Genomic DNA, 25,613 nt, shown 5'->3' with positions numbered 1-25,613 from the left:
GTTATATGAAAGGACCATAAATGGCTTCACGGTTGTCAGACCACTCAGTACAGTCTATAAAACACACATTTCCATGTCAATGGACCGGAAAGCACGGGCAATAATAAACACAGGCAATCTTCCTTTTTAAATCATTTTATTGGGGGCTCGTACAACTCTTATCACAATCCATACATACATACATTGTGTCAAGCACATTTGTGCATTTGTTGCCATCATCATTCTCAAAATATTTGCTTTCTACTTGAGCTCATTTTTCTCGTCCCCCCCATCCTCCCTCCCTCATGAACCCTTGATAATTTATAAATTGTTATTTTGTCATGCTTTACACAGTCCGATGTCTTCCTTCACCCACCTTTCTGTTGTCTGTCCCTGAGGGCGGAGGTTATATGTAGATCATTATGATATGTCCCCTCTTTCTCCCCCATCTTCCCCTTACCCTCCTGGTATCGCTACTCTCATGATTGTTCCTCAGGGGTTTATCCTGAATTCCCTGTGTTCCTAGCTCTTATCTGTACCTGTGTACATGCTCTGGTCTAGCCAGATTTGTAAGGTATAATTGGGGTCATGATATTGGGGGAGAGGAAGCATAAAGAAGTAGATAGCATAAAGATGCACCCTGACTGGCTAATCTCCTTCCAGTGACCCTACTGTACGGGATGTCCAGATGCCTAAAGATGGGCTTTGGGTCCCCACTCCACACGCCCTCTCATTCACAGTGATATGATATTTTGTTCTTTAGTGCCTGATACCTAATCCTCTTGACACCTTGCAATCACACAGGCAGGTGTGCTTCTTCCATGTGGGCTTTGTTGCTTCTCAGCTAGATGGCCACTTGTTTACCTTCAAACCTTTAAGACCCCAGACACTATATATTTTGATAGCTGGGCACCATCAGCTTTCTTCACCACATTTGCTTATGCACCCACTTTGTCTTCAGCAACTGTGTCGGGAAGGTGAGCATCGTGGAATGCCAGTTTAATAGAACAAAGTGTTCTTGCATTGAGGGAGTACTTGAGTGGAGACCCAATGTCCATCTGTTACCTTAATACTAAACCCATACCTATATGCACATAGATCTATTTCCCCATCCTCATATATAAATTTATTTACATATGTACATGCCTTTATTTAGACCCCTATAAATGCCCTTTGCCTCCTAGCTCTTTCCTCTATTTCCTTTTACTTTCCTCTTGCCCCACTATCATGCTCAGCCTTCATTTAGGTTTCAGTAATTCCTCTCGGTTACATTACCCTTGGTCATGCCCTACCAGGCCTTCTACACCTTCCTCACCACCAATTTGGATGACTTGTTGTTCCCTTGTCCCTGGGTTTGTCAACATCGCTTCCTTTCTCCCTACCTCCTCCTCTCCCATGTCACCCCGGAACTGTTGGTCTCATTGTTTTCTCCTCCAGATTGTTGTTGTTCGTTTGTTTTGGGGGGTTTTTTTTGGGTGGGGGGGTGGAGGGCTCACAACTCAATCCATAATAGGCACCTTATGGGGAGGGCAAGGTAGAAACTTTCTTGTACACATCAACATAAAAGCACCTCCTTCCCCATAGAGGCTGAAACAGAAGTTAGGTTTCCAGCTCTGGGAAGCCTTTTGAGAAGTATTAGATTGTCATGGTCTAGGTTTGGGCAAGTAGATTAAGACTACAGAATCAAGTCTTACATGGCCTCTGTAGGCTCGAATTTCTATATTTTCCCCACTTTTAGATAATAAAAGAAAATTTGAAGTGGGAAGAGTCTCGTGCTACTTGACTTCCTGTTTCTGCATCCGAGGAATCGTTCTGTAAACTTGGAAAGAGTAATATAATCTCCTCCTTAAATCAGTACAAAAAGTTGAGAGGTTACAAAAACATTACATTTGGAGTGACATAATTTGGCAGTGACAGAAGGTCTTAACCTTAAACAGTTTAGATAATAACCCAAACCTGTGCTCGAAATCTAGCAGTATTAGGGCTACTTTCTATAGACAATTAGATGGAAATTCCTGGGGGGGGGGGGGAAATGAATTGCACATTAATATTTCTCTCTCCAAGTTGCCATGTCGCTTCTTCCAGCCCTTCCCCCTTGGAGTCTGGGGCAGTCAGCAAGGCCCTGACTCCCTCTGGGTGCTCTGCTGAGACTTCCCAGGTAGGGAATCATGAAAGCCTCATATAAACATGTACTCAGAGAAGGGCACATTGTGATGGCAGGGTGGAGGAGGGAGGCAAGAAACGCCTCGATTCAGTGTGGCTCCTCCCTCAGCACCTCAGAATACTGGGTCAAGGCAGCATTTTCATGATGTGTGCACTAACTGAAATGTGAAACTCCAACTCTGTATGATATCGACTCCCTGCAGCTTGGTTTAATAAAACTGAAAGGAACCACCCAGTTTCATACACCTTTCCAAAGTACCCATTTCACATTTGTAAGTCAGAATTAATTTAAGACCGTCCTCACAATAAAGTAATGTCTAAACCTGTTGCCTAATGGAAAGTCCCCAAGCTTGCAGCTTTGCCATTCCAAGCTAACTTCTGACTTTGAAACATCACTGGCAAATCAGAAAGTAAAATAAGAAAAAGTGAAGCAATGGAAAACTCTCCCCCAGCTCGCAGTGTCGAACAGAGGTATTTCCAATCCTCAACATGTGTTTTAGAGCTTTCTTTTATGAGGAAGAAAGAGCATCCCCACTCCCACTCCGTGTCACGAGGAGCATTTCATGGGGAAAATAAATTTCTCTACAAAGAACTTTATTTATATTTTCAAAAGAGACCTGCGATGTTTAAAAAGAACAATTCCCACCTAGCAGTTTCCTTACACTTCTTGATGAGTGTCATCCGCGCCCGAGAAAGGCTATAAAGGCAATAGCACGAGAGCTCAATACTGAACTTGTCACTAAATAGCACAATGAGATATAGAGCCTCATTCTAGTGTGGCAACTCAACTGGCAATGGATTAAAAATAGGAGCGGTAAGGAGCAATTCTTCCTTTGATTTATATCACCAGCTTGCTCCAGAACGCACAAATTCTTGGAGAAAACCTTATTTCTTAAAAAGCTTTCTATAGAATCAATTTTACTTCAGAAAAGCGGTGCCTGTATTTAAAAACACAAACAAACAGGGCAAGGGACATTTTAACCAATGAGTATGTTTTCAAATATTTCTAGGATAAAAACTGCAGAATGTATTTTCCGCCAGACTTTTAAAAACTTCCTATCTATGTTATTTTCCTGGGCTTTCCAGGAGTTAGCAATTTTTTAAATCTATGTCAAAAATTGATTCCCCTTCTTTGTTATAGGCAGTGTTAGCATTCGCTTCGTCACCTCGCAGATCTTTAACAGCTTCCCACCTGCTGCCTCAGCCTCAGCCACCTTGACTGCTGGCTCATCATCGAAATGCTCAGCAAGCCTAACGCCTACCTTTTCTAGATGCATGAAGACAAACAGATCATTCCAAGCTCCTAGGTTGAATAAGGGGAAATGGTCCCCGGAGGAGCTTGATAAGAAGCCTTCTCTCTTTCGGGCCATTCCTTTGGCATACCCTGAGGATACCAGCCATCTACAAGGATTGAGTTACATAAAAGGAAAGACAAGCAATTTTCCCTAAGGAGCGCTGGCAACACTGGGTTAGATGTTGGGCTACTAACCTCCAGCTCGGTGGTTTGAACCCAGCAGCCACTCTGCAGGGGAACGATGAGGCGACCTGCTCTGGAAAAGAGTTACAGCCCAGGAAAGCCAAGGGAGCCGCTCTGCTCTACCTTGGTCACTATGTGTTGCCGTTGACTAGACGGCAAGGGGTTTGTTTGTTCCTTTGTAATAAACCTCGACAGGAAATACCACAATTGATTAATGCTATGAGTAGCGCACACGCATCAGTTTTGAAGTCATACCAACACGAACTTTCAAAAAAGACATGAAGCTGAATTCAACTGACAGATTTAGCCAACTACCCATTCTTCTCTAAGGCAGTATTAGTAGTTATAGTAATTGCTGGTGTGTGTGTGTGTGTGTGTGTGTGTGTGTGTGTGTGTGTGTGTGAAGGATTGCCCTGCTCTCTGGTGTCTTTATTCTAGTATGCCCTACATACATACATTCATACACATACACACAAATAAAGAATTTTTAAAATTCTTTTTGAAGATTAAAAAATTCTACCGTACATTATATAGAGCAAATTCCCCAACTAGTTCCATAGAAATTAAAATTGAATTTTTATATTTGCATAGATTAATTTGACATGCAGAAGAATCAAGAAAAAAATCGGACACCACAATATGTATATTATAAGGAGAGGCTAACCCAAGGTTTAATTCCTTTGGGACAGCCCATCAATTTCTAACTCAGATGAGCTATAAAGCCAAAATAACCTCTAAGTGAACCAGCATCCTGACAGCCTGAGCTAATCGTGACTAGGGCTTGTCCAGACCAGATTTCTGAAGAACAGGCTTATTACTCACAATTTCTCAATAAAAGTAGGTCACTAATTAAACAAACCACTGGTTATTGGATGTATTTTTCCCATTTTATGGTTTTATCATAAAATCTTTGGAGTCAAATCAAGACCAACTTTCTGAGGTCTCCAAAATCTTACTGCCAGCAAGACACCAGGGAAACATAAGGGACAGGAGGACCCTGAAGATTCCTGCTTCTTTAGCAAACTGCATAAGTCAAGTGGTCACGGATTTTCTTCATCCTTTTTATGTGCAAACAAGCCCCACTGCCACGGGGTAAGGGTTGAGATTTTAACCATAAGGTTGGGGGTTAAAACCCACCAGTTCTTCCTGTGGAGAAAGATGTCCCATCAAGATTTACAGCTTCTGAAACCCTAAGCAGCAGTTCTACTTTGTCCTATCGAGTCTCGTGGCAGTGTATGGCCCTATAGAGTCTCGTGCAGTGTTTGGCCCTATAGAGTCTCGTGGCAGTGTTTGTTTGGTTTGGGTTTTAGTTTCATGTGCAAGATTGCTTTTGCCATATTTAATTCTTCTCGCCTCTGTAGACAGTCTACCGGTCCATTCTTGCTGAAAGACAGCTGTTATTAGCTCCCCAACCTAATGTGACTTTAATCAATTCCAGCAGTTTTCTTTCCTTTCCTGCCTTGAACAGATGAGGAAAAAAATGGAAGTTTTTTTTTTTAAGTTCAAAAGAGGCCAAATAATGACTCAGCATCCATAACTATCAACAAAATTCTAAACAACAATTGGGTTCCAGATATAGTTACCCAAAATCATCACTGCAAAAAAAACACACAGTGATTATTTTCACCTGGGTTAGCATGTGTGTATCACTGAATGGTAATTACCGCTCATATTTTAGTTTGTTCGTAAAATCCATGTTGTTTTCTTCTAATTGACAAAAAAAGGGAGGTAAGTTTTTGAAACAGATGTTTATTATAATGAAAATGGCATCATTACATACAAGAGTGAAGACTATTTTATATACACAATACTTAAATATATAATTCTGATTAGCTAATGTTAAAACTAGAAAATTCCAAGAAAATAGTAAAATACATTAATTTATTTGACCACATTTGAGTAAATGGTCGTGATAGACAAGAAAAGTCCTTCCTGTCCTTCCTTCATACTGAATATGTCACTTCTTCACTTCCACCAAGACACCGTCACACATAAAACAGTTAAGTTAAAATTTTAAAAGAATCATCACATAGACCTGATATTTCAATAACTATACTTGTTTTCTCTGATACCATGTTTACTTATTTCCTATTAGTGCCGTTAATCTCTAAAATAAAGAAAGAAATTTAAGGAAAACAACAGCAATGATGTATAATACAGCAACATTAACAACAATAACAGCATCTAATATATAAAAACAACAACGGTATATAATAGTACCAATCACTCACACAAAGCCAGAATGAGAGCTCACATAACATAGGTTGTAGCCGTGCTGAGTGCATGAGGGGGATGCTTTAACCTGTGCCTTTTTATCCGAAGGGGACTAGCTTAACCTGCGTTTTATTAAGTAAGGGAAGTTGTGTAAGGTTTTATATCATGTACAGAGCTAGGAAATTTCCAGGCAAATTGCTTTAATCAATTATGTTACCCTCCTGCCTGCCCATCCTCACCCAGGATCCTTTGTGGAATACAGTGCAACTGAGTTGCAGACTGTAACTTCACACCATATTGCTGCATTTATCACACACTTGGGAATAAAATGAGCTGGGATCCCTGACTCATTGCAGCTGGAACTTAAATTAGGAAGGCTAGCCCCACCCATCCTTACTGGGAATGATTTGCAACATTTTTAGGAAAGAAAATTTGACCCATTTTTTTTCTTAGCTAAAACATTTCAATTTATAAAATTATTCTCCTAGATCCATTGTTTCCTGTGGAACAAATATGTTGTCTTCTCTTACCATTGAATAATGGAAAGCCGATTCAAGGGCTCATAAGTGTTAACGTATCCTTCATGGAAAATATGTAATGACGCAAAGATACCAAAGGCCTAAAAATCATGAAAGGGAAGTAAGCCTTGTAGAACCAACACGCAAATGAGTAGCTAGTTCAGGTGTCATGTGTGAGCCAATGTTTTTTAGAGTCTACAAAGAATACGTGTGCAGTTTCCACCTTTATGTCCTAGATAATATTAGGTCAGGGCTGTTCTATTACCGTTTGCGGTGTGAGAAAAAAAACAAACAAGGAGAGCCAGCCCATTGTGCATTGCGACTAGATGCTGCCAAAGGCAAAAAACAAATACAAGGTGGGAATACAATCATCATATTACCCTGCGTTCGTTTTATTATGCAAAGTGCGTGGGCCTCCGACGTCCAGTACATCCCAGCTTCCAGACAGCATCTAGCACAGAGTAGCGCTGTGCTCACGGGCCTTCCCAGGGTAGGAGACCCAGGGAAGCAGGCTGCCACACCTGCCTTCTTGGAGTGGCTGCTGGGTGCAAACTGAGGACCTTCCGGTTAGCAGCTGAGCTCTTGAGCACGGAGCTCCTTTCATAAGTCTTCGGGCCACCTAAACGTGAATGTGTCGTTTTAACTATTACAGCAATGGAAGCTGGGCCTGTGCATCAAACTCCTCCTCTAGCAAGGACCCATGAGAAGAACAAGAGTCACGTGCACAAATTCAGTTCTCAAAGCTACCTCTTTTTTTTTTTTTTTTTAGTCTTGAGTTAACGTTAAAGAAAGCTCTTTTGAAGAAGATATCTTCTGCTCTTTGTGGGTATGGGCCCTGGTGGTGCAGTGGGCTAAATGTTGGGCTACTAACCAAATGGTTGAACCAGCAGCCGCTCCAGGGAAGAGTGGGGAGGCCGCCTGCTTACAGGAAGACTGACAGACAGTCTTACGATACAAGTCCACTCTGCCCTCGAGAGACACTGTGAATCAGAATAGACACCATGGCAATGGGCTGTGTCGTTTCTTCAGGGAGAGTTTGTCCTGCTCCACTGAGCAGAGAGGTCGCTTTCTGTGACCTTTCACTAGGTGCAACCATGGGTCTTCAGGAAAGTTTGTATTTTCCAGTCTCTCACGCTGCAATGCAGCTACAGGAAAGACAGCATCAAAATCGTTATTGCTGGACAGGGACTCCCTGCTCTTTTCTGAGAGATTTCCATAACTCTTCCAACTAAAAGCTGGGGAGCAGACACGCATGGGGCGCTGAGTGATTTGTTCGTACATGAAAACATCATACAAAGGGAAATCAGAGACAGAAAGGTGTGTCGGAATTCCCAAGTTGCCACTTCAGTTCTTGACTTGTGGAAGAAACCCTTCCTGGTGCTTCAGTTTCAGACAGCGACTTGCTAGATCCCCTGTGTTTCCATCCACGTCCCTTCTCGCAAGCACATTCAAACGGCTGCATTCCAGAGTGGATTTATGAGGAAACAACTTTTCTGTTTCATCCAACACAAAGACTTGGGAAAAATGGTTCGGCACAGTAAGCAGAAATCATTGGAAGCTTTGTAAGTGACACCAAGCATAAAGCCATAACAAACAGCCACATTTATGATGTTTTAAACATAATTATCAATTAATTTTCAAATGAACCCTGTTAGGTGAATAAAGAACAAAACTTTATCCCTGGCCAAAAATATCAAGATAGTTTCTTTCATGAAGGCAAATAATACAAAAATACTTATCCCAATGATCACAAGCTCCCCATTCCGAAAAACAATGGGAAGTAAGAGGAAGATGCCCATTTTCAGTCTGACTTTATATTTCCTACACGTAAAATTTGTTTCAAGGTTACATTGCAATAAGAATCCTGTCGGGTTTGTAAGTTGATGGGAATTCAGACCCCAAGGAGAGGCAAAGCCAAAGATGTGACGTACTACTGAGGTAGGTAGACGCTGTGCTCCAGGCTAATAAAACCAGGACTAGAAAAACCCACAAGGTGGTCGGTACAGTAAGAGGCTCGAAGAATCCAACAGTATATGAGTCTACTAATCAGTCTTCACAGGCTAGTCTCAGTGCCGTACCCTCCCCGACCACATAACTAAATTCAACTTTCGCTCTAATTTTTTATATATATATATTCCTTGGCAGTCTGACAAATGGGATATTGGCATACTTCTAACAATAATGAGGTCATGACTAAGTTGGTTAGGGAACTCAAAACTCTGGTAGAAGCATCAAATGATGCTTATCTCTATAGCAAAAAGATGGCTTTTCTTCAGCAATTTGGTGCATGATAACAACATTTTATTTAGATGAACACCCCACTATAAACTATATTAAGACTACTTCAAAGTTTTTCCATTCCACCAGACAATAACAAATATGCAACAAAATGTGCACCTACTCAGCATGGCTTCTCTTTGTAACAATTCCATCTTATTTTCTTACTAGGGAAATGGAGGCACAATTATTGAGACGTAAAGATTCAGAAGCAGCGAGCAAATGCAGCCCAGCTTTTTCTTGTAGAAAACGTCTTAAAGGAATAAAGAACTGCTTAAATGCAGGTGCTTGTCTTTGTAGGTATAGAACTGGTCACAGCTCTTATTACGTCCTGAAATTTTTAACTGGAAAAACCATTGTGTCCCAAAGTTACTGATTTATTTTAAAATCTCTTCTTTCAACCAGTGGCACTGCTGGGCAAGCGTTAGGCAACAAACCTTTAGGTGTGAGGTTCAAAACCACCAGCCACTGTGTGGGAGAAAGATGAGGCTTTCTGCTCCTATAAAAATTTACAAGCTCGGAAATTCTACACAGGATTGCTATGAGTTGAAGTTCACTCAATGGCAGCGATTTTGGATCGGTTTGGGGTTCTTTCAACAGAGTTCAAAATCGAGGTCAATTATATACTGCAGGTAGCAAGTGAGCTCCACCTTCTCAAAGCTTCTGATCAGTTTCAACATAGGGGTGTGGGTTAAAGCTCTTCCCTGGCGTGAAAATGCAAAGAGTAGCTCATTGAAAAGCCAAAAACTGCACTTTTGTTGTAATATTGTCAACTATTTCCCTAAATTCATAGATCTTGTCCATTTTGTTTATTTCTAGAAAAACTCTGTTCGCCTATACATTTTTAAATCAACTTTATGAAGGCCATGTAACACCTTGACTATAGCCCAAATCAGAGCAGTGAATATATTCTTAAGCTTCTCGTAGACGAGAATTCTGAGTGCACGTGAAAAGTAAAAATGATGCATAGATTAAGCGATTCTTCCCTCGATGGTTATCTACTGGAATGTGGAGTGTCTTCTTTTTTATTTCTTATTGTGAATTAGGTGAAGGTTTAAAGAGAAGATCAGTTTTCTATTCAACAATCTACACAGATCCTGTTTCACCTCGTTGAGTGCTACCCCCACTTTGTAACATTACTCCTCCCACTGCCTGTGTCGTCCATCCGTTTCCTCCTCCTTCCCTAACTCTTCGGAACTTTGTCCTGGCATGAACACAGTCCATCCACTTTGGTTTCCAATGGTTGCCATTAGTCCCCTGTAGACCTGTCCGTTGTTGTCTGAAAACTAAGCCAGCTGGTTGTGTTCATTCCCGAAGCCTAAGAACCATAGTCTTGGGCTTTCCACCAGTCTGTATGCGACCAGTAAGCCTGGTAGCTTTTATGATTTTGAATTTCATTCCACCATGTTCCCTCACTCTATCCCGGATCTTCGAACGTGATCCTTTGAAAACAGCTGTGCGTGGGGCCCATGCGACGCCCGGTTCCTCCGGTCTCAGGGGTACGGAGACTGCCATTCAGGTGGTCCAGTCAAGATGGTACTAATTCTTCCCATGCTTCCTTCATTTACGTCACTCTTCCTTCCTCCACAGAGGGAGCTGCCACGGATTACACCTCACCGTTTTCAAGATCCCAGTTATCACTCAGTCCCGGCAGCACAGTGCAGTACACATTGAGCTGCTGTCAGCAGTTCGAAACCACCAGCTGCTCGTGCCATGAGCAAAAGTTGAGGTGTTCTCCTCCTGACAAGAGTTACAGCTCGGAAACGCACCCTTCTACTCTGCGCTACAGTGTCGCCATGAGTGGGATCGACTCATTGGCAGTGAATTTGGAGTTCAGTAACTACTCAGCAAAGTAGGGGTTAGAATATTGTCTTTGTGAACTATGGTATGCTAACTGACCTTGTGTCCCACCGGCCCCCACTCCTCTCAAGGCTTCGTGATTCATTCTATTCCCTCAATGTCTAAGAGGTTTTCATGACATTGCCTCTGCGTGCTCCACCCTATTCATAGACATATGAAACAAAGGTAAATACATATGTACAATCATCCTCTGTCAAATACATATATGTATATGTATACGTTTATGTATGTGCATGTTTATACACATATACACACATGGGTATAGTCCCATGTTCCCTCTCACCCCCCTTTAGGCTGTGTATCTATCCATGCATCTGCTCACAGATCATTTTAACTCCTCAGTATTAAACATTCTCTGCCACTTGCTAATACTGTGACTGTGTCTCTTCATCTCTCTGAGACTTCTTTTCCTCATTTTTAAAGCAAAAAATGTGTATGAATTGCTGAGTTGAAAACCAATTTACTCTATAAACGTTCACCCAAACCACCAAAAAAAGATTTTTCAATTTTTCAAAAAGAAATACCCAATTTATAAGGCTCTTATGAAGACCCAGTATGAGAGGCTCTGTGCAGTAGGATAAACTATGAAGATTTCGAGGGCGGTTGGTGATGCCCAGGCCCGACTCCCGTGGAAGGACTGTGCTCCTGCCGGTGGTACACCTCTGACCAGGGAAGGGCCCTCCAGGGAGGAGCGCTTTTGAATTCTTACACCTGATGTTCTCTTGCCAAAGCTGCAGACGTGGGATCACTGGCACACAGTCCCAGAATTCTCGTTCTTTCTTGATGGTCCTGTTAAAAAGAAGAAGAAGCGAGGCATTCCATTAGGAAAATCTCAACAGGGATTCTTCACTCTTACAAGGAATTATGGTTTACTGAGTCGCCCAAGAGAGGTCCATTTTAGAGAAACAGAAAACGTGTACTGTTTTGAATAACTCAAAATCGTTATTCTTAAAACCTTTCTACAGAAGAAATGGAGGGAGAGAAGTTGTTTTGTTAATGATAATGGAAAAGGGACCATGTTGGGGTGAGTGTGCAGCTCTGAGTCACACACAAGTGCATTACTAATAGGCAGGGAGCCATCGTGAGACCAAAATTCAGCAACACTGAACACAAACTAGGATCATCTTTTCCTGTACGTCATGTACCAGAACACCCCCCGCAGCGCCGCACAACAGAACAGTGGTTTCCTACCTCTTGAGGAAGCTCGCTGCTCTCATACATCTGTGTGATCTCGTCTTTGCTGAAACCGCCAAGCACTTCTCTGTGAGCAGAGTTAGAGATGGGATGCTGCGGACAGGATCCCTCGTACTGCTTGTAGCCAGGCGGGTGGCTTCCGTACACAGGATGATACTTCACAGCATCCTCAATGGATGAGAGGCCGTCGGGCGGTCTGCTGGAGCCATAACAAAGGACACCCCCATGGCAAAAAAAAGACAAAATACATGCACACACAAAGTCATGGTTAATTCGTGTTCTCCTTCAAGTACTCAACTATTTGGAAGAGTATTTTACATGGGCTAAGACTTGTTTTGTGGAAGGAAAAGACGTGCAGCAGACCCAGATGGGGGGTGGGGGGAGTGATTTTGAAAAAATACTCAAATCAATCTCAACTTTGTTATTTACTAGGTTTGTCATCATTCTCTGTTCAACTAGACGCAAGGGTCCTGTAGAGATATTTCCATGTCTCATTTGCCTTTATTTGCCCCTACAGTTTGTGGTCCTTGATAAATGTTAGTATTTAATAAATAAACACAGTTTTTCTTTTTTCCAAAGTTTTTCTTACTTTTGCTGGGTGAAGTTTTACAGAGGAGATCATGATTTTTACATTCAACAATTAATTCACTGTTTGTTTCAGTTCATTCATGGAAATCCCCTTAGGGTACCAAGCGTGGCCCACCTCCTCCCTATGTTTCCTGTTTCCAAGCCTCTTTTCCTAACCCTCTGAACTTTGTCCTAAGGTAGATGCCCCCCTTTTGATCATAAATGGCTTATTATGAACTTGGAGGATTGTTCCGTTCTAGGCCTAAAGAGTAAGCATCATGGAAGTCTTGGGGGTTCTACCAGTCTCTACCAGTGTCTAATGACCTGATCTCTTTTATGATTCTAAGTTCTGCTCTACAGTTTCCTCCCTTTCGACCCAGGACCTTCAGATGTGATCATTTTCCGAAGTGTTGGTAGTGATAACAGGGCACTGTCTAGTTCTCCTGGTCTCAGCGTGTGGAGACTGCTATTTCTGTGGTCCTTTAGTTCATTGGACTAATTGTTTCCATGTGTCATTTGATTTCCAGCACTCTGCTTTCCTCTGGTTGGAAAGAAACCAATAGGTGCATCTTAGATGACTATTCACAAGCTTCTAATATCCCACCAGCTACTCAGAGAAGTAGGACATAAACATTGTCCTTGTGAACTGCCTTACGCCAATAGACCTTGGTGTGCCTTGAGCTCCTAATCTCCCAGGCATAAGCAAAGGTGGTGAAGAAAGCGGATGGTGCCTGGCTATCAAAAGATATAGTATCTGGGGTCTTAAAGGCTTAAAGGTAAACAAGCAGGCATTAGAAGAAAAAAGCCCACATAGAAGAAGCACACCAGCCTGTGTGATCACGAGGTGTCAAAGGGATGAAGTATCAAGCACCAAAGGAAAAAAAATCATATCAATGAGAATGAGGGGGAGTGCAGAGTGGGGACCCAAAGCCCATCTGTAGGCAACTGGACATCCCCTTATGGAAGGGTCATGGGGAAGAGATGAGCCAGTCAGGGTGCAGTGTAGCAACGATGAAACATACAATTTGTGAGAGAGGGGAAAAAATGAGGAGCTGGTGTCAGGAGCTTAAGCGGAGAGCAAATGTTTTAAGAATGGTGAGGGCAATTGTTGTACAAATGTGCTTTACACAATTGATGTATGTATGGATTGTCATAAGAGTTGCATGAACGGTGTGAGGGACGATGCTGGGAGAGTGGAGGGTGAGTGGGTTGGAAAGGGGGAACTGATTACAAGGATCCACATGTGACCTCTTCTCTGGGAGAGGGACAGCAGTGAAGGGGGGAAGGGAGACTCCGGATAGGGCAAGATATGACAAAATAACGAGGTACAAATTACCAAGGGCACATGAGGGAGGGGGGAAAGGGGAGGGAGGGGAAAAAAAAAGAGGACCTGATGCAAGGGGCTTAAGTGGAGAGCAAATGCCTTGAGAATGATTGGGGCAGGGAATGTATGGATGTGCTTTATACAATTGATGTATGTATATGTATGGATGGTGATAAGAGTTGTATGAGTCCCTAATAAAATGTAAAAAAAGAAAAGAGGAGAAAAAAATGATTAGGGCAAAGACTGTACAGATGTGCTTTATATAATTGATGTATGTATATGTATGAACTGTGATAAGAATTGTATGAGCCCCTAATAAATTGTTAAAATTAATTTAAAAAAAAGAAAAAAAAGAGTTGTATGAGTCCCTAATGAAATGATTTTAAAAAAAGAAACATTCAACTTTCCTTTAGTTCTTAAATGCTTCTCCCAACCCCCAACCCCCACTATCATGATCCCAATTCTACCTTACAAATCCGGCTAGACCAGAGCATGGACACTGGTACAGATAGGAACTGGAAACACAGGGAATCCAGGACAGATGAATCCTTCAGGACCAGTTGACGAGAGTGGCGATACCGGGAGGGTAGAGGGAAGGTGGAGTAGAAAGGGGGAACTGATCACAAGGATCTACATATAACCCCCTACCTGGGGGATGGACAACAGAAAAGTGGGTGAAGGGAGATGCCAGACAGTGTAAGACATGAAAAAATAATAATTTATAAATTATCAAGGGTTCATGAGGGAGAGGAGGGTGGGCAGGGAGGGGAAAAAAGAGGAGCTGATACCAAGGGCTCAAGTAGAAAGCAAATATTTTGAAACTGATGAGGGCACCAAATGTACAAATGTGCTTGACACAATGGATGTACGTATGGATTGTGATAAGAGTTTTATGAACCCCCAATAAAATGATTTAAAAATAGTAATAATAATATTTGGCTTTGTCTTCTCGAGCTGCCCTTTAAAATTTCCTATTCAGTTCCTTGACTTCATCCTTTCTTCCTTTTGCTTTAGTTACTCTATAATTAAGCGCAAGCTTCAGAGTCTCTTCTGACATCCACTTTGATCTTGTCTCTTTTTCGCTGTCTTTTTAATGACATTGATAGCCTCCCACAACTCATCAGGTCTTCTGTCATTAGTTTTAAATGCATCGTATCTGTTCATAAGATGCTCTTGAAATTCAGATGGGATACTCTATACCATATTTTGGCTCCAGTGGACTTTTAAAATTTTTTCTTCAGCTTTATCCTGAACTTATGTAGGAGCAATTGATGGTCTGTTTCACAGTTGGCCCCTGGTCTGGTTTTAGATGCTGATATTGCGCTTCTCCATCGTGTCTTCACACAGGTGTATTCAATTTTATTTCTGTGTATTGCCTCTTGGAAAGTCCATGTGTATAGTCAGTTGCCTTTTGCGTTGCTGAAAAAAAAAGTATTTTCTGTGAACAAATCATTGGTTTTGAAAAATTCTGCCATGTGATCTCCAGCTTCATCTTTATTACCAAATTCATATTTTCCAACTACTGTTTGTTTCCAACTATTGCATTCTAGTCACCAATAACTGTCGATATATTTTGATTGCATGTTTGATCAAGTTCCGATGGAAGTCATTGGTAGAATTTTTCTATTTCTTCAGCATTGGCTTTTGCAGTTGGTGAAAAAAATTGAATAATACATAACATTGACATATGGCAGGTTGTTACTAAGCCTTCCTCCAACCCTGTTGCCACAATCATCTTCAAACAGTCCAGTTTCTCAAAGTGTTTGCTCAGCACACAGACTGAATAAATATGGTGAGAATACACAATTGGTGGTGAGATTCAAAAAATGTAATAACCTGTTGACTGCCCCAATCACTGTTTTAAGTATATATACCAAAAGGTGGTTTATTATTTCCTACAATGAATACTTAAATAAAAACAATAAAAGGGGTATACAAAACTAGATTGAGTTTTAAAATATGAATGAAAAAATATTAAATAATACCTGGCCAAAAAAACACTAATAAAACTATTAGTTAATGTATCTCCATGTTGCTTCTTGATTGACGACCTCATTTGCAATATTCTTTGCTTAAATCCAAGTATCACCAGCTGTGTGATTTATCTTTAACCATCTTTTCACCGTAGGAGTACCTTTAGATGGTAGCCAATTAGACAATATCATTGTGTCTGAAAAATTAGAAACGGGTGACTTGAGCTACACTAGTGAGCTCCAGTGCTCAACACCGTTGTGGGAACCGCTGTCTGACTTCCACTCTGATCATACCTCCGAGGGTAATTCCGCCCAGCATCTGTGGGACCCGACACCAAGCAGGCACACCACCCCACTACCTTGAGGCAGGGTTGGAACTCCTCCCACCCCACGGTCAGGCAATCAGGCCTCAACTATCTCCTTACTACTATTTTTCTTCTCTCTTTATTCACTCTTCCTCCTCTTTCCCACCCCAGTTGGTCTCAGTGGACCCAGTTTTGTTTGTTTATCGTTTTCTTTCTTTTTTCTCTTCTCGCCCTCTCTTTCCTTTCACATGCCACTGCTGGCTTCCAGGCCACTAGCCTCCACTTAGGGCAGCTCCTCCCAAACAGCGGGGGAACTCCAGCCTGCCCTCTGTGGGGCTGCTGCACACCACACACGGCAGCTTTGACAGCCCTCTGCAGTGCTCCACGCTGCTGAGGAAACCTCTGTCTGGCCTCTATGGTGATCTTGCTGGCTAGGGCAATTCCGGCCAGCAGCGGTGGGACCCTGCACTAAAAGAGCACACCAACATGACACTCTGGGACAGAAATTAAATCCCTCTGGCCCCACGTTCAGGTGATCAGGGATCAGCTATCTCTATACTCTTTGTTTTTTTCTTCTTTGTTTCCCACTAAAGTCAGTCTTTTTTAAAAAATAATTTTATTGGTGCTCATACAACTCTTATCACAATCCACACATACATCAATTGTATAAAGCACATTTATACATTCATTGCCCTCATCATTCTCCAAACTCACTTTCCGCTTGGGTTCCTGGGATCAGCTCATTTTCCTTTTTCCCCTCCTGCTCCCTATAATCAGTCTTAGTAAGCACAGTGGTGTTGTTTTGTCCCGTTTTTACTCTTTCTTTTTTTCTTCTTTTCTATTTCTCTCCTCTCACTCTCTTTCCTTCCACATACCACTGCTGGCTTCCAGTCCCCTACCCTCTGCCAAGGGCAACTCCACCCACCCAGTGGGGAGAGCTCCAGCCTGCCCCCTGTGACAGTGCTGCACACGGCACAGCGTGGGGCTCAGCTATCTCTTTAGTTTTTCTCTTTCTTCTTCTTTTGCTTTCTCTTCTTTTTTCCTCTTCTTGTATATCTTCTCTCTTTCCTGACACAGTCTCAGCAGATTCAGTTTATCTTTTTTGTTGTTTTCATTTTAAACTCTTTGTTTTGTCTTTGCTTTGTGTGTGTGTGTGTGTGTGTGTGTTAGTTTGTTAATTTTTGCTTTTCTCCTTGTTTTCTCCTTCTTCTTTTTTGTCCTTCTCATCTCCCTTTATTTCCTTTCACAAGCCATTTCCAGCTCCCAGGCCAGGTCCCTCCATTTAGGGAAACCCTGACAGCCCAGTTGGGGGAACTTCTACCCACATTGTTGTCTTTACACACAGCTGGGGAAATCACTCCCGCCCTCCACTATACCCTAAGCAGCTGGGGGATCTCCCCTTCAAATGGCTGGGAGAACTTCCGCCTACACCCAACAGCCCTACAAGTAATTGAGGGGAACTCTTGCCTACTGGTGCTGGAGCTCCACGCTGCTGGGGGAACAACTTCCCAACCTCCACAGCAATCTCTCTAACTAGGGTAATTCCGCCCACCATCCACGGTGCTCTACACCAAGGAAGGCACACCCACCCACCTCAGTGGCACTCCAGTTGCAGAGGGAAACACTACATGTCATCTGAGGCACTCCGAACCCCATGGGACACACCACCATGGCTTCTTGGGAGATCAGACAGTGAAAAGCCATCCTCGTGGGTCCACAACCACCCCACCAGCGTTCTATGAGAGGACTATGCAACTCACATTCCAAATAATGGGATACTGGTTGGCTAAGTCAGAGTGAAACCACAGGAAGATACAGCGGTAGCCTAACCCCCTGAAGTGCAGCTACCTGCAGGTGGTTCAAAGAAACACTCATACAAGTCCCCCAAGAGAGAGCCCAGTGCTCTTCGACTTACAGAAGATGGTGCCAGGATCCTTTAAAACAACACGTAAACAGCAACCAGTATCAAAGGTCTTAACGAAAAATCAGGAGAAACAGAATATAATTCCGGAAGAAGTTATGAACCTAATGACATGCATGGAAGAAGCAGACATTGACCTATCACAGAAAGAAATCTTCAGATTGCTGCTTGGAGTCATACAGGATATAAGAGAAGCAATACAGAAAGGGGATGAACTGATAGAGGAGATAAAGGCAATGCACCAATGGGAAATACAAGACCTTAGGGATGAGATAACAAAAGCCAGTAGCAAATGAACAGGCTTAGCCAATAGACTTGAGGAGGCAGAGAATCACACCAGTGACCTAGAGGATAACAAGGCAGACTTCAAAAATGGGAAAATCAGTCAAAAAGACAAGCAGAGAGCTGGAGAACACCTGAGAGCCATGTCTGATGCAATGAAGAGGAACAAGATTAGAATAATTGGACTACTGAGACAAGACACAACAAAGAAGTCAACAGTGAAAATAGCGAGGGAATTCTTAGAGGAAAACTTCCCCAGCTTAATAAATGAAAATCAAGCAACCATTCAGGAGGCCAAAAGAACATGAGCCAGATTGAATCCCAAGAAGAAATCACCAAGACACATAATAGTTAAATTATCGATCTATGAGGAAAATGAGACAATCATAAGAGCAGCTAGGGAAAAACAAATAGTCCCCTATAAAGGTACCCAAATAAGAACATGTTCAGACCTACCAATGTACACGATGAAGATGAGGAGGGAGTGGAGTGACATATTCCAAAAATTGAAGGAAAATAACACAAACCCAAGAATACTATATCTGGCCAAATTATCTATCAAGATAGATGGAGAAGTAAGAGTCTTCCCAGACAAGGAAACTCAAGGTGTGTGTAAAAAGAAACCCAACCCTACAAAAGATCCTTGCCGACCCAGTATGGGCAGAAGATCAACACTCACCAAGCACAAATAAGAGACCATCACATAGAACAATTCCACCCATAAGCCGACAAAGAGAAAACAGCCCCCAAGAGAGCATTAGTTCAATGCGGGAAAGAAGACAAGAATGAACCACACACACACACAACACAAACTGATAAGATAGGTAAGTAGGAAAACACTCAACACAAAAGGTACAAGAAGACATCAGAGTCCACAGATGGATATAACACTGAATATCAATTGACTTAACTCGGGCATTAAAAGGCAGAGGCAAATGTAAAAAAAAAAAAGAGAGAGAGAGAGAGAGAGAAACTAAAAAAAAAAGAAAATGATGATGGCAGCATATGTACAAAGGTGCTTGACCCAATGGATTATTGTATGGATTATGATAAGATATGTAAGATCCCCCAATAAAAGTATTTAATTTTTTTAAAAAGGCAGAGGCTAACAGACTGATTCAGAAAACATAACCCATTGATTTGCTGCCAGCTGGAGACATATTTCAAGCTTGCAGACAAAAACAGGTTGAGAATTAAAGACTACAGAAAAATATACCAACCTAAAAAACATGGGCAGCAATCTTGATTTATGACAAAATTGATCTCAAAGTACAAGCCATAACAAGAGACAAGGAGGAGCATTATATAATGCTCAATGAAACAGTAGACCAAGAACCAGTGAATATCATTTATATATATATATATATATGTACACACCCAACTAGAGACCCGCGAAATTCATTAATCAAACACTCAAAAAGATGAAAAAATAAATCACAGGCTCAACAATTATAGTAGATAACTTTAATATACCACTCTCTGAAAAAGATCACAGGGAAAGAAATTTAACATGGAGCCTACAGATCTAAACAGCACAATTGGATGACTTGACCTGATAGATATTTTCAGAGCATTCCACCCCAATACAAAAAAATCACATTCTTTTCGAGGCCACATGGCACATACTCAAAGACAGACCACATGCTGTGACACAAGCCAAATCTGAGAAAATTCAAGTACAAAGAGAATATACAGACCTCTCTGACCACTAGGCCATAAGGCTGAATATCAACCAAAGGACGATGAAGAAAACAAGGACAAACAATTGGAGGATAAATAACTCTCTATTGCAAAAGGAGTGGGTATTGGCCCAGATCAGAAATGAAATCAGGAAGTTTCTAGAAACCAGTGAGAATGAAAATACAACGTGCCAAAACCTTTGGGATACAGCAAAGGCATTTATCATAGGAAGGCTGATAGAAATACATAAACACATGAAAAAGGAGGAGAGACATGGTTGCTATGCTGACACAAAATTTACACCAATTAGATCAGAGTAAACAGAACAATCCTAATAGTAGCAAACGGATAGAAATAATTTTTTAAAATTGGAGCTGAGATACAGGAGAGAGAAAGTAAAAGTATGGTAAAAAAAAATGCAGCTAAAAGCTGATTCTTTGAAAGGCTAAACAGAATTAATAGACCATTGACAAACCTAACCAAACAGTGGAAGAAACAAATTTCAATAGCAAAGATGAGAGATAAAAGAGAGGACATTACAACAGACCCTAATGAAATCAAAAGAATAATTACACAGTACTATGAAGCCCTGTACTCTAACAAATTCAACAACTTGGAACACATGGACAAATTCTTGGAAAAACGATCCCTCCCTAGACTATCCCTGATAGACATCAAGAACCTCAACAGACCCATAGCAATAGGAGAAACAGACAAGATTATCAAGGGATTACCAACAAAATTCCCCCAGGCCAGATGGCTTCACTGGAGAATTCTACCAAGCATTCAGAGAAGAAATAACACCAATCCTACACAAATTTTTCCATAACATAGAAAAAGATGGAAAATTCCTGAACTCTTTATATGAAGCTCGTATAACTCTGATACCTAAAGTGGACAAGGAGCCCTCAAAAATTAAGAACTACAGATCAATATCCCTAATGAACATCGATGCAAAAATCCTTAACAAAAATATTGGCCAATAGAATACAAAAGCAATAAAAAAAATTCATCATGACCAAGTGGGATTCATACCAGGGATGCAGGGATGGTTCAATACATGAAACATCATTAAAATTATTTGCCACATTGACCTGAAAAAGTATAAGAACCACATGATAATACCAATAGACGTGGAAAAAGCATTTGACAACATCCATTCCTGTTTAGGACACTCAAGAAGATAGGAATAGAAGGAAATTTCTTCAATATTATACAAGCTATATATAAAAAACCAACAGCCAATGTGGTAATCAATGGAGAGAAGACCAAAACAATTCCACTGAAAAAGGGGACCAGACAAGGATGCCCCTTGCACCCTCTCCTATTTAACATCATACTGGAGGTCCTAGCTAACAACATAAGACAAAGAAAAGACATCAAAGGTATTTGGGGAAGGAAGAGGCAAAACTGTCATTATCCACAGATGATATGATTTTATATATTGAAAATCCCCCAAACTCCACAAGTGTTGTGTTGGAAGAGACAGAAAAATGGCAGAGTGGTAGGATACAGGATCAACAAACAGAAGTCTATCGGTCTGCTGTACACATCAGACAAGATCACAGTAGAGGCAATTAAAAAGGTAGTACCCCTTACAAAAGCCAAGCACAAATTGAAATATCTAGGGATATACCTGATTATTTTTAATGTACAAGGAAAACTACAGAACACTATTACAAGAAACCAAGAGTGACCTCAACAAATGGAAGTGTATCCCATGCTCATAGATTGGAAGACTCAATATAACACAGATGTCAGTTCTGCCCAAGGCACTATATAAGTTTAATGCCATTCTGATAAGAATTCCATCATCCTTCTTCAAAGAATTAGGAAAACTGTTTACCAACTTCCGATGGAGAGGCAAAAAGCCCAGAATTAGCAGAGACTCCTCAAGTAGAAGGACAAATGGACACACTTCACTCTGCATGACAGCAGGGCTATTCATGCCCCAATCGATGGTCAGAGGAGACTTGTCAGAGGCTTAATGCATGAGTGGACCCTGGAAATAGATGTTGGGCTCCTATTGACATCTATTGCCTACTGCAAACCAACTGCTCACAACTTAAGCTCTGACACCACTCCCTCCTTAAGTATGGATTTTAGTATTTATAATCCTTGGATCACACAGGCTGGTATGCTTTTTTCCTGTGGGCTTAGTTGACACCTCTCTTAATGGCTGCTTGCTAGAAGACAAGTATCAAACTATTTAACTAACTTGGCTCTGAAGTAGGTTTGGAGATCAGGAAGTGAGAGGCCTCCTATTTTGTCCTTCTTTAATAGTTCTTTGCTAAGTCAAGGCCTCTTTATTTCCCAAATAAAGCTGATGACTGCTGTTTCTGTCCCTTCAAAGAATGGTACTGGAACCTGGATCAGGATTGCTATGTATCTGCAGATCACTTTGAGTACTGGCATTTTCACAACATTGTCCAATACACACAGCTTTGTTGCTCCCAAAGTTTGCAAATCTAGATGTGCAACCATCCAGAGAATCTAAAAGAAATATAAGTATAGGAGGGCTGAGAATTGATTAAATTCCATTCAGGTTACAAATGATTCCTGAGTATGGATTATGAATCTAGGACTGTTCTTGCCGCTGCTGTTATAAAGAAGGATTTTTGGGAATCCCTGGCCTGAGTGAGTTGTTGTTGATACATGCCATTGAGTTGTCCCACGTCATAGCAATCCTATGGACAACAGAACAAAACATTGCCTGGTCCTGCACCAACCATCTTCACACTGGTACTTGTGCTTGGGTCCATCCATGTAGCCACTGTGTCCCTCCATCTTGTCGAAGGTCTTCTTTTTTGCTGTCAGGCTACTCTACCAAGTATGATATCCTTCTCCAGGGATTGGTCTCTCTTGACAACGTATCCAAAATACAGGAGATATCGTTTCACAATATTTGCCTCCAAGGAACACCCTGGTTGTACGTCTTCTGAGGCAGATTTGTTCTTTTGGTCATCTATGGTACTTTCAATATTCTTCATCAGAACCACCTTTCAAGGACATGGAGTTTTCTTCAGTTTTCTTTCTTCGACATTCAGCTTTCACATGCACATGGGGTCACTGAAATTACCATAGCTTGGGTCAGTTACGCCTTTGTCTTCAAAGTAGCATCGTGTTTTTCAAACATTTGTAGAGGTCTTGTGCTGCCGTGTTACTCAATGCAAATACATCATCTGTGCTGCTTCCGTGAGCACTGATTGTGGATCCGAGCAAGACCAAAAGCTTGGCAACTTCAGTCTTTCCCCCATTGATCATGATGTTTCCTAGGAGTCCCGGTGTGAGGATTTGGGTTTTCTTTACCTTGAGTTGGAATCCAGACTGGCGTCTGAAATCCTTCATCGTCATTTACCAGCAAGTGTTTCAAGTCCTCCTCATGTTTACCAAGCAAGGCTGTGTCACCTGCATATCTCACTGCAGGTTAATAAGCCTTCCTCCAGTCCTAATGCCAATTTTTTATTCTTATAGTCCAGCCTCTCTGATTATTTGCTCAGCAGACAGATTGAAAAAATATGATGAAAGGATACAACCTTTATTCACACTTTTCCTGACATTTTAAAAAATCATTTTATTGAGGGCTTGTACAACTTTTATCACAATCCTTACATCAATTGAATCAGGCATGTTTGTACATATGTTGGCCATCAGCAGACACATAACAAACCAAAACACACCATTGAGAATGAGGGGGCAGAGCTCCAAAGCCCCTCTGTAGACAGTGGAACAATCTCCCCACAGAGGGCCCACAGGGAGGGGGCGAGTCACCAGGGTGCAGGAAAGCATCAATGACACACACTGTATTCCTCTGGTTCCTTGAGGCTTCCTCACCCCCCCACTACCATGACCCCAGGGCTGCATCCCAGTTCCTGACTCTTAAATCATGTAGTATTCCCTTATTCTGTTTGTACAACTGCCTCTTGATCCGTGTACAGATTCAGCAGGATCACAATGTAGTATTCTGAGATTCTAATTCTTCCCAAGACTATCTATAGTTTGTCATGGTTCACACAGTGGACTGACTTACCATAGTCAATAACATACAAGGAGACATCTCCCTTGTATTCTCTGTCTTTGGTCAAAATCCCTCTGACACCAGCAATGATGTCCTTTGTTCCACATCCTCTTCTGAGTCAAGGCTGAATCTCTGGCAGCTCTCTGTCACTGTACTACTATAGCTATTGTTACATGAACTTCAGCACAATTTTACCAGCTGATTATATCAATGATATTTTTCTATCATTTGAGCATTCTTCTGGGCCACCTTTCTTGGGAATGGGTACAAACATGAATCTCATCCATTCAATTGGCCAAGAATCTGTCTTTCAAATTTCCTAGCATATTCAAGTGAGTACATCCTGTACTTCCACAGCTTGTTTAAAGATTTCAATTGGTATTACATCAATCCCTGGAACCTTGTGTTTTGCCTAATGTTTTCAGTGCAGCTTAGAATTCTTCCTTCAGTGGCATTGGTTCTTGCTCACATGTGACCTCTTGGTTGCATGTTGACTCATTCTTTTTGATACAGTGACTCAGTATTCTTTGCATTTTTTGATGCTGCCTACATCATTCAATATCTTGCCAACAGAATTTTTCCATGTTACAATTCAGCACTTTAACTTTTTCTTGAGTTCTTTCAGTTTAGGATACGTTAAGCATGTTCTTCCTTTTTGGTTTACTATTTCTTTGCATATTTCATTTTAATATGGTACTTTGTCTTCTTGAGCTACCCACTGAATTTTTCTGTTCTGCTCTTTGAGGCCAACAATTCTTTCATGGCCTTAGTTACTCTAAGACCAAGAGCAAGGTTCAGAACCTCTTCTGACATTCACTCTGATCTTTTCTTTCTTTCCTACCTTTTAAATGAACGTGTTTCTGTGCGTCTAATGTTCTTGTTATATCTTCCCACAGCTCTTCAGATCTTCTGTCATTAGCGTTCAGTACACCAAATTCATTCTTAAGATGTTCTCGAAATTCAGGTGGGATACACTCCCGGGTGTATTTTGAGTCTTGTGGACTTGCATTAACTTTCTTCAGTTTCAACCTGAACTTAGACATGAATAGCTGATGGTCTGCTCCACGGTGGGCCCCTGGCCTCGTGTTAGCTGCTGATGTTGAGTTTCTCCATGGTGTCTTCCCACGGGTGAAGTCCATTTGATTTCTGTGTATTCCCTAAGGAGAAGCCCATGTGTCTAGTTACCATGTGTGTTGCTGGGAAAAGGGTATTTGCAATGGAGCAGTCATTCATCTTACAAGTTTCTGTCACGTGATATCCAGCTTCATTTCTGTCACCAAGGTACTATTGCCCAACTACTGTTTCCAACTTTTGCAATCTAGTCTCCAAAAATTATCAATGCACCGATTTCAGACTGAAGAAGTTGGTTGAATTCTTCAAGTTCTGAGCCACTAGCTTTGATGGTCATAAATTTGAATAACAGTTGTATTGATGGGATTTCCTTGAAGGTGGATAGATATAATCCTATGACAGACATGAAATGTCCTTTGTGAAAATGAATGCAACACCATTCCACTTGATTGTTTCATCCAGCATAGTGAATCGTATTATTGTCTGATTCAGAAGGGTCAACATCAGTCCACTTCAGCTCACAGATGCCTGGAATACACACCTTTACGTGTTCCGTTTCATTTTTCACCACTTACAATTTTCTGAGAGACATAGTTCATATATTCCAAGTTTGAATTATTACTTTATGCTTGAAGCCATTTCTTCTCATTTTGAGACATTCCCACCAGCAAATGAAGACCCCAAAGACCTTACACCCACGGGCTTTACTCCGTCACGTCCTATGGTGGACTCTCCTTGGAGGAGGCAGCTCTTCTTTGGTCATATTTTGAGAGCCTTCGGAGCTTCATCC

General features: G+C 41.4%; 1 protein-coding gene across 1 annotated transcript in view; it reads right to left on the bottom strand.

Moving 5' to 3' along the window:
• Positions 1–5,483: 5,483 nt before the first annotated feature.
• IMPG2 (interphotoreceptor matrix proteoglycan 2) overlaps positions 5,484–25,613 on the bottom strand; it is a 113,560-nt gene continuing 93,430 nt past the window's right edge. The window contains exons 18-19 of the mRNA XM_075542609.1: positions 11,680–11,890; positions 5,484–11,277 (exon numbers count right to left, since the gene is read on the bottom strand). Of these exons, the coding sequence (XP_075398724.1) occupies positions 11,194–11,277; positions 11,680–11,890 (295 nt within the window). The 3' untranslated portion in view covers positions 5,484–11,193. The remainder of the gene's footprint in view (positions 11,278–11,679; positions 11,891–25,613) is intronic.

This window comes from Tenrec ecaudatus, chromosome 2, assembly GCF_050624435.1.
Source record: "Tenrec ecaudatus isolate mTenEca1 chromosome 2, mTenEca1.hap1, whole genome shotgun sequence".
NCBI classification, from domain to species: Eukaryota; Metazoa; Chordata; class Mammalia; order Afrosoricida; family Tenrecidae; genus Tenrec; species Tenrec ecaudatus.
The sequence above is the reverse complement of the archived record's forward strand: the minus strand, read 5'-3'. Positions and strand labels throughout refer to the sequence as shown.